This window comes from Oncorhynchus kisutch, unplaced genomic scaffold, assembly GCF_002021735.2.
Source record: "Oncorhynchus kisutch isolate 150728-3 unplaced genomic scaffold, Okis_V2 scaffold3043, whole genome shotgun sequence".
Classification (NCBI taxonomy): Eukaryota; Metazoa; Chordata; class Actinopteri; order Salmoniformes; family Salmonidae; genus Oncorhynchus; species Oncorhynchus kisutch.
The window spans coordinates 9,159-20,020 of NW_022264988.1; the positions used below are offsets into that span (position 1 = coordinate 9,159).

A 10,862-nucleotide genomic window follows, 5' to 3' on the forward strand; every position below is an offset into this window, starting at 1 on the left:
CCAGTCACAGTAACAACTGACCAGACCAGTCACAGTAACAACTGTCCAGACAGACCAGTCACAGTAAGAACTGACCAGACCAGTCACTGTAACAACTAGCCAGACAGACCAGTCACAGTAACAACTGACCAGACAGACCAGTCACAATAACAACTGGCCAGACAGACCAGTCACAGTAACAACTGACCAGACCAGTCACTGTAACAACTAGCCAGACAGACCAGTCACAGTAACAGCTGGCCATACAGACCAGTCACAGTAACAGCTGGACAGACAGACCAGTCACAGTAACAACTGGCCAGACAGACCAGTCACAGTAACAACTGACCAGACCAGTCACAGTAACAGATGGCCAGACAGACCAGTCACAGTAACAACTGGCCAGACCAGTCACAGTAACAACTGTCCAGACAGACCAGTCACAGTAACAACTGGCCAGACATACCAGTCACAGTAACAACTGACCAGACCAGTCACTGTAACAACTGGCCAGACGGACTAGTCACAGTAACAGCTGGCCAGACAGATCAGTCACATCAGTCACTGTAACAACTAGCCAGACAGACCAGTCACAGTAACAACTGACCAGACCAGTCACAGTAACAACTGTCCAGACAGACCAGTCACATAAGAACTGACCAGACCAGTCACTGTAACAACTAGCCAGACAGACCAGTCACAGTAACAACTGACCAGACAGACCAGTCACAATAACAACTGGCCAGACAGACCAGTCACAGTAACAACTGACCAGACCAGTCACTGTAACAACTAGCCAGAAAGACCAGTCACAGTAACAACTGGCCAGACAGACCAGTCACAGTAACAACTGACCAGACAGACCAGTCACAGTAACAACTGACCAGATCAGTCACAGTAACAGCTGGCCAGACAGACCAAGTCACAGAACAGCTGGCCAGACAGAACAGTCACAGTAACAACTGACCAGACCAGTCACAGTAACAGCTGGCCAGACAGACCAGTCACAGTAACAACTGGCCAGACAGACCAGTCACAGTAACAACTGACCAGACCAGTCACAGTAACAGCTGGCCAGACCAGTCACAGTAACAACTGACCAGACATATCAGTCACAGTAACAACTGACCAGACATATCAGTCACAGTAACAACTGACCAGACCAGTCACTGTAACAACTGGCCAGACAGACCAGTCACAGTAACAGCTGGCCAGACAGACCAGTCACTGTAACAACTAGCCAGACAGACCAGTCACAGTAACAACTAGCCAGACAGACCAGTCACAGTAACAACTGTCCAGACAGACCAGTCACAGTAAGAACTGACCAGACCAGTCACTGTAACAACTAGCCAGACAGACCAGTCACAGTAACCAACTGACCAGACAGACCAGTCACAATAACAACTGGCCAGACAGACCAGTCACAGTAACAACTGACCAGACCAGTCACTGTAACAACTAGCCAGACAGACCAGTCACAGTAACAGCTGGCCATACAGACCAGTCACAGTAACAGCTGGACAGACAGACCAGTCACAGTAACAACTGGCCAGACAGACCAGTCACAGTAACAACTGACCAGACCAGTCACAGTAACAGATGGCCAGACAGACCAGTCACAGTAACAACTGGCCAGACCAGTCACAGTAACAACTGTCCAGACAGACCAGTCACAGTAACAACTGGCCAGACATACCAGTCACAGTAACAACTGACCAGACCAGTCACTGTAACAACTGGCCAGACGGACTAGTCACAGTAACAGCTGGCCAGACAGATCAGTCACATCAGTCACTGTAACAACTAGCCAGACAGACCAGTCACAGTAACAACTAGCCAGACAGACCAGTCACAGTAACAACTGGGCAGACAGACCAGTCACAGTAACAACTGACCAGACCAGTCACAGTAACAACTGTCCAGACAGACCAGTCACATAAGAACTGACCAGACCAGTCACTGTAACAACTAGCCAGACAGACCAGTCACAGTAACAACTGACCAGACAGACCAGTCACAATAACAACTGGCCAGACAGACCAGTCACAGTAACAACTGACCAGACCAGTCACTGTAACAACTAGCCAGAAAGACCAGTCACAGTAACAACTGGCCAGACAGACCAGTCACAGTAACAACTGACCAGACAGACCAGTCACAGTAACAACTGACCAGATCAGTCACAGTAACAGCTGGCCAGACAGACCAGTCACAGAACAGCTGGCCAGACAGACCAGTCACAGTAACAACTGACCAGACCAGTCACAGTAACAGCTGGCCAGACAGACCAGTCACAGTAACAACTGGCCAGACAGACCAGTCACAGTAACAACTGACCAGACCAGTCACAGTAACAGCTGGCCAGACCAGTCACAGTAACAACTGACCAGACATATCAGTCACAGTAACAACTGACCAGTCATATCAGTCACAGTAACAACTGACCAGACCAGTCACTGTAACAACTGGCCAGACAGACCAGTCACAGTAACAGCTGGCCAGACAGACCAGTCACTGTAACAACTAGCCAGACAGACCAGTCACAGTAACAACTAGCCAGACAGACCAGTCACAGTAACAACTGGGCAGACAGACCAGTCACAGTAACAACTGACCAGACCAGTCACAGTAACAACTGTCCAGACAGACCAGTCACAGTAACAACTGACCAGACCAGTCACTGTAACAACTAGCCAGACAGACCAGTCACAGTAACAACTGACCAGACCAGTCACAGTAACAGCTGGCCAGACAGACCAGTCACAGTAACAACTGACCAGACCAGTCACAGTAACAGCTGGCCAGACAGACCAGTCACAGTAACAATTTGCCAGACCAGTCACAGTAACAACTGACCAGACCAGTCACAGTAACAGCTGGCCAGTCAGACCAGTCACAGTAACAACTGACCAGACCAGTCACTGTAACAACTAGCCAGACAGACCAGTCACAGTAACAGCTGGCCATACAGACCAGTCACAGTAACAGCTGGACAGACAGACCAGTCACAGTAACAACTGGCCAGACAGACCAGTCACAGTAACAACTGACCAGACCAGTCACAGTAACAGATGGCCAGACAGACCAGTCACAGTAACAACTGGCCAGACCAGTCACAGTAAACAACTGTCCAGACAGACCAGTCACAGTAACAACTGGCCAGACATACCAGTCACAGTAACAACTGACCAGACCAGTCACTGTAACAACTGGCCAGACGGACTAGTCACAGTAACAGCTGGCCAGACAGATCAGTCACATCAGTCACTGTAACAACTAGCCAGACAGACCAGTCACAGTAACAACTAGCCAGACAGACCAGTCACAGTAACAACTGGGCAGACAGACCAGTCACATTAACAACTGACCAGACCAGTCACAGTAACAACTGTCCAGACAGACCAGTCACATAAGAACTGACCAGACCAGTCACTGTAACAACTAGCCAGACAGACCAGTCACAGTAACAACTGACCAGACAGACCAGTCACAATAACAACTGGCCAGACAGACCAGTCACAGTAACAACTGACCAGACCAGTCACTGTAACAACTAGCCAGAAAGACCAGTCACAGTAACAACTGGCCAGACAGACCAGTCACAGTAACAACTGACCAGACAGACCAGTCACAGTAACAACTGACCAGATCAGTCACAGTAACAGCTGGCCAGACAGACCAGTCACAGAACAGCTGGCCAGACAGACCAGTCACAGTAACAACTGACCAGACCAGTCACAGTAACAGCTGGCCAGACAGACCAGTCACAGTAACAACTGGCCAGACAGACCAGTCACAGTAACAACTGACCAGACCAGTCACAGTAACAGCTGGCCAGACCAGTCACAGTAACAACTGACCAGACATATCAGTCACAGTAACAACTGACCAGACATATCAGTCACAGTAACAACTGACCAGACCAGTCACTGTAACAACTGGCCAGACAGACCAGTCACAGTAACAGCTGGCCAGACAGACCAGTCACTGTAACAACTAGCCAGACAGACCAGTCACAGTAACAACTAGCCAGACAGACCAGTCACAGTAACAACTGGGCAGACAGACCAGTCACAGTAACAACTGACCAGACCAGTCACAGTAACAACTGTCCAGACAGACCAGTCACAGTAACAACTGACCAGACCAGTCACTGTAACAACTAGCCAGACAGACCAGTCACAGTAACAACTGACCAGACCAGTCACAGTAACAGCTGGCCAGACAGACCAGTCACAGTAACAACTGACCAGACCAGTCACAGTAACAGCTGGCCAGACAGACCAGTCACAGTAACAATTTGCCAGACCAGTCACAGTAACAACTGACCAGACCAGTCACAATAACAGCTGGCCAGACAGACCAGTCACAGTAACAGCTGGCCAGACAGACCAGTCACATTAACAACTGGCCAGACAGACCAGTCACAGTAACAACTGACCAGACAGACCAGTCACAGTAACAGCTGGCCAGACAGACCAGTCACAGTAACAACTGACCAGACATACCAGTCACAGTAACAACTTACCAGACCAGTCACTGTAACAACTGGCCAGACAGACCAGTCACAGTAACAGCTGGCCAGACAGACCAGTCACTGTAACAACTAGCCAGACAGACCAGTCACAGTAACAACTAGCCAGACAGACCAGTCACAGTAACAACTGGGCAGACAGACCAGTCACAGTAACAACTGACCAGACCAGTCACAGTAACAACTAGCCAGACAGACCAGTCACAGTAACAACTGACCAGACCAGTCACAGTAACAGCTGGCCAGACAGACCAGTCACAGTAACAACTGGCCAGACCAGTCACAGTAACAACTGACCAGACCCGTCACAGTAACAGCTGGCCAGACAGACCAGTCACAGTAACAGCTGGCCAGACAGACCAGTCACAGTAACAGCTGGCCAGACAGACCAGTCACAGTAACAACTGACCAGACAGACCAGTCACAGTAACAACTGACCAGACAGACCAGTCACAGTAACAACTGACCAGACAGACCAGTCACAGTAACAACTGACCAGACAGACCAGTCACTTACAGAAAGGATTCACTTACTGGTGTGTAGTTGACATCTATCTACAGGTGAAACATATAACACATAACATGACGTGTATAACTAGGGAAGGAAATGAAGCTTAGCCCACTAGCTCGAGGCCAGTCATTTTTAGACCGGCTAGCTGAACATTTGCCAAACTATCCCGATGGCTAGTGAGGGCTAGTTTACATGGTGGTTTAACCAGCCGAGCACAGCACCCTAAAGCCTTCAGTCCCCGTAGGAGGACCAGACCCCCCTCCACATCGCGTCCCGTCTGGGGAAGACAGAGATCGTCCAGCTGTTACTGCAGCACATGGCTCATCCCGACGCCTCCACAACTAATGGATACAGTCCTCTGCACATCGCTGCCAGGGAGGGACAGTTAGAGACCACCGCTGTGTTGTTGGAGGCTGGGGCTTCACACTCACTGGCTACCAAGGTAGGATACACACACACACACACACACACACACGCAGCGCACGCACACACGCACACACACACACACACACACACAAAACACATGCACACACACTCGCACACGCACGCACACGCACGCACACGCACGCACACACGCACATACACACACACACACACACACACACACACACACACACACACACACACACACACACACACACACACATATAACTGTACACACACACACACACACACGCATAACTCTACACACACACACATAACTCTATATATACTCACACAGTGCTGTATCTGTCTCCTCTACATGTATCCTCCCTCCTAACAGAAAGGATTCACTCCTCTACATGTATCCTCCCTCCTAACAGAAAGGATTCACTCCTCTACATGTATCCTCCCCCCTAACAGAAAGGATTCACTCCTCTACATGTATCCTCCCTCCTAACAGAAAGGATTCACTCCTCTACATGTATCCTCCCCCCTTACAGAAAGGATTCACTCCTCTACATGTATCCTCCCTCCTAACAGAAAGGATTCACTCCTCTACATGTATCATCCCTAACAGAAAGGATTCACTCCTCTACATGTATCCTCCCTCCTAACAGAAAGGATTCACTCCTCTACATGTATCCTCCCTCCTAACAGAAAGGATTCACTCCTCTACCTGTATCCTCCCTAACAGAAAGGATTCACTCCTCTACCTGTATCCTCCCTAACAGAAAGGATTCACTCCTCTACATGTATCCTCCCTAACAGAAAGGATTCACTCCTCTACATGTATCCTCCTCCCTTACAGAAAGGATTCACTCCTCTACATGTATCCTCCTCCCTAACAGAAAGGATTCACTCCTCTACATGTATCCTCCCTCCTAACAGAAAGGATTCACTCCTCTACATGTATCCTCCTCCCTAACAGAAAGGATTCACTCCTCTACATGTATCCTCCCTCCTAACAGAAAGGATTCACTCCTCTACATGTATCCTCCCTCCTAACAGAAAGGATTCACTCCTCTACATGTATCCTCCCTAACAGAAAGGATTCACTCCTCTACATGTATCAGCCAAGTATGGAAGCCTGGAGGTGGCAAAACTCCTCCTGCAGCGGAAAGCTATGCCTGACGACGCCGGCAAGGTATTATCATAGACATACATCAACTAGAGCTGGTGATATTATAGAAATACAGTAACTAGAACTATTGTTATCACAGAAATACAATAACTAGAACTATTGTTATCACAGAAATACAATAACTAGAACTATTGTTATCACAGAAATACAATAACTAGAACTATTGTTTTCACAGAAATACAATAACTAGAACTATTGTTATCACAGAAATACAATAACAAGAACTAGTGTTAGCATAGAAGTAAAAAAGGAGAGATGACACAGAGAAGGAGAGGAGGGAAGACAGAATAGCTAGAGAGGGAAAGGAGAGGGAGAGATGACACAGGGAAGGAGATGAGGAGAGAGGGAATAGCTAGAGAGAGAAGGAGAGAAGGGGAGGAGGGAAGACAAAATAACTAGAGAGAGAAGGAGAGGAGGGAAGACAGAATAACTAGAGAGGGAAGGAGAGAAGGAGAGAGGGAAGACAGAATAACTAGAGAGGGAAGGAGAGAAGGAGAGAGGGAAGACAGAATAACCAGAGAGAGAAGGAGAGAAGGAGAGAGGGAAGACAGAATAACTAGAGAGGGAAGGAGAGACGGAGAGGAGGGAAGACAGAATAACTAGAGAGGGAAGGAGAGGGCGAGATGACAGAGGATAGAGGGAAGACAGAATAACTAGAGAGAGAAGAAGAAAGGGGAGACAGAATAACTAGAGAGAGAAGGAGAGAAGGAGAGGAGGAAGACAGAATAACTAGAGAGAGAAGGAGAGGAGGAGAGGAGGGAAGACAGAATAACTAGAGAGAGAAGGAGAGAAGGAGAGGAGGGAAGACAGAATAACTAGAGAGAGAAGGAGAGGAGGAGAGGAGGGAAGACAGAATAACTAGAGAGAGAAGGAGAGGAGGGAAGACAGAATAACTAGAGAGAGAAGGAGAGAAGGAGAGGAGGGAAGACAGAATAACTAGAGAGAGAAGGAGAGGAGGAGAGGAGGGAAGACAGAATAGCTAGAGAGAGAAGGAGAGGAGGGAAGACAGAATAACTAGAGAGAGAAGGAGAGAAGGAGAGGAGGGAAGACAGAATAACTAGAGAGAGAAGGAGAGAAGGAGAGGAGGGAAGACAGAATAGCTAGAGAGAGAAGGAGAGAGGGAAGACAGAATAGCTAGAGAGGGAAGGAGAGGGAGAGATGACACAGAGGAGGAGAGAGGGAAGACAGAATAGCTAGAGAGGAAAGGAGAGAAGGAGAGAGGGAAGACAGAATAGCTAGAGAGGGAGGGAGAGATGACACAGAGGAGGAGAGAGGGAAGACAGAATAGCTAGAGAGAGAAAAGAGAGGGAGAGATGATACAGAGGAGGAGAGAGGGAAGACAAAATAGTTAGAGAGAAAAGGAGAGAGTGAGAGATGAATGGATGAGTAATACATGTGGTTCTCTCCTCCAGAATGGTCTGACTCCGCTGCACGTGGCAGCTCACTATGACAACCAGCAGGTGGCGCTGCTGCTGCTTGACAAAGGGGCGTCGCCCCACGCCACCGCCAAGGTGAGAAAACAACACAAAACCTGGAGGGGGAAAGACATTCAAATGTTTTACCATGGAAAATAACAACTTGTTTTTTCACCTGCCTGTCCACTTCAGGGTCCTGTTAGGTAGGGACATTTTTTTACGGAAAACATTTAAAAGCCTTCCGTGGAAGAAAATAAAAACAAATGTTTCTTGTTGGCCAAGTTCAGATAGTCCCTCCCTGTTTCACTCTATTTTCATATAATTACAGATACTCTATGTCCATGGATGCTTCTAGAAATGGCAACATTTCCCCTATATAACAATACTGTTGACCCATAATACTGTCCCCTATATAACACTACTGTTGACCCATAATACTGTCCCCTATATAACAATACTGTTGACCCATAATACTGTCCCCTATATAACAATACTGTTGACCCATAATACTGTCCCCTATATAACACTACTGTTGACCAGTACCCATAATACTGTCCCCTATATAACACTACTGTTGACCCATAATACTGTCCCCTATATAACACTACTGTTGACCCATAATACTGTCCCCTATATAACACTACTGTTGACCAGGGCCCATAATACTGTCCCCTATATAACACTACTGTTGACCCATAATACTGTCCCCTATATAACACTACTGTTGACCCATAATACTGTCACCTATATAACACTACTGTTGACCCATAATACTGTCCCCTATATAACAATACTGTTGACCCATAATACTGTCCCCTATATAACACTACTGTTGACCCATAATACTGTCCCCTATATAACACTACTGCTGACCAGGGCCCATAATACTGTCCCCTATATAACAATACTGTTGACCCATAATACTGTCCCCTATATAACACTACTGCTGACCAGGGCCCATAATACTGTCCCCTATATAACAATACTGTTGACCCATAATACTGTCCCCTATATAACAATACTGTTGACCCATAATACTGTCCCCTATATAACACTACTGTTGACCCATAATACTGTCCCCTATATAACACTACTGCTGACCAGGGCCCATAATACTGTCCCCTATATAACACTACTGTTGACCATAATACTGTCCCCTATATAACACTACTGTTGACCCATAATACTGTCCCCTATATAACACTACTGTTGACCAGGACCCATAATACTGTCCCCTATATAACACTACTGTTGACCCATAATACTGTCCCCTATATAACACTACTGTTGACCCATAATACTGTCCCCTATATAACACTACTGTTGACCCATAATACTGTCCCCTATATAACACTACTGTTGACCCATAATACTGTCCCCTATATAACACTACTGTTGACCAGGACCCATAATACTGTCCCCTATATAACACTACTGTTGACCCATAATACTGTCCCCTATATAACACTACTGTTGACCCATAATACTGTCCCCTATATAACACTACTGTTGGCCCATAATACTGTCCCCTATGTAACACTACTGTTGACCCATACTACTGTCCCCTATATAACACTACTGTTGACCAGGACCCATAATACTGTCCCCTATATAACACTACTGTTGACGCGGACCCATAATACTGTCCCCTATATAACACTACTGCTGACCCATAATACTGTCCCCTATATAACACTACTGTTGACCCATAATACTGTCACCTATATAACACTACTGTTGACCCATAATACTGTCCCCTATATAACAATACTGTTGACCCATAATACTGTCCCCTATATAACACTACTGTTGACCCATAATACTGTCCCCTATATAACACTACTGCTGACCAGGGCCCATAATACTGTCCCCTATATAACAATACTGTTGACCCATAATACTGTCCCCTATATAACACTACTCTGACCAGGGCCCATAATACTGTCCCCTAATAACAATACTGTTGACCCATAATACTGTCCCCTATATAACAATACTGTTGACCCATATACTGTCCCCTATATAACACTACTGTTGACCCATAATACTGTCCCCTATATAACACTACTGCTGACCAGGGCCCATAATACTGTCCCCTATATAACACTACTGTTGACCATAATACTGTCCCCTATATAACACTACTGTTGACCCATAATAGTGTCCCCTATATAACACTACTGTTGACCAGGACCCATTAATACTGTCCCCTATATAACCACTACTGTTGACCCATAATACTGTCCCCTATATAACACTACTGTTGACCCATAATACTGTCCCCTATTAACACTACTGTTGACCCCATATACGTCCCCATATAACACTACTGTTGACCCATAATACTGTCCCCTATATAACACTACTGTTGACAGGACCCATAATACTGTCCCCTATATAACACTACTGTTGACCCATAATACTGTCCCCTATATAACACTACTGTTGACCCATAATACTGTCCCCTATATAACACTACTGTTGACCCATAATACTGTCCCCTATATAACACTACTGTTGACCCATAATACTGTCCCCTATATAACACTACTGTTGACCAGGACCCATAATACTGTCCCTATATAACACTACTGTTGACCCATAATACTGTCCCCTATATAACACTACTGTTGACCCATAATACTGTCCCCTATATAACACTACTGTTGACCCCATAATACTGTCCCCTATATAACACTACTGTTGACCCATAATACTGTCCCCTATATAACACTACTGTTGACCAGGACCCATAATACTGTCCCCTATATAACACTACTGTTGACCATAATACTGTCCCCTATATAACACTACTGTTAATACTGTCCCCTATATAACACTACTGTTGACCCATAAT

The 10,862-nt window shown here is 46.3% G+C and overlaps 1 protein-coding gene across 1 annotated transcript; it reads left to right on the forward strand.

Moving 5' to 3' along the window:
* The first annotated feature begins 4,979 nt into the window (after positions 1–4,979).
* LOC116371241 (ankyrin-2-like) lies at positions 4,980–8,462 on the forward strand. Its single transcript, XM_031820101.1, has 3 exons — positions 4,980–5,468; positions 6,495–6,593; positions 8,003–8,462. The coding sequence occupies exons 1-3, from the start codon at positions 5,343–5,345 to the stop codon at positions 8,162–8,164; spliced, it is 387 nt and encodes a 128-aa protein (XP_031675961.1). The 5' UTR covers positions 4,980–5,342; the 3' UTR covers positions 8,165–8,462.
* The last annotated feature ends 2,400 nt before the right edge of the window (positions 8,463–10,862 follow it).

Excerpts from the sequence above, each read along its gene's own strand:
- LOC116371241 (XM_031820101.1), top strand. The coding sequence starts at position 5,343 with ATGGCTCATCCCGACGCCTCCACAACTAATGGATACAGTCCTCTGCAC. Across the intron at positions 5,469-6,494 it reads CACACTCACTGGCTACCAAG|AAAGGATTCACTCCTCTACA; the intron begins GTAGGATACACA and ends CCTCCCTAACAG. Across the intron at positions 6,594-8,002 it reads TGCCTGACGACGCCGGCAAG|AATGGTCTGACTCCGCTGCA; the intron begins GTATTATCATAG and ends TCTCTCCTCCAG.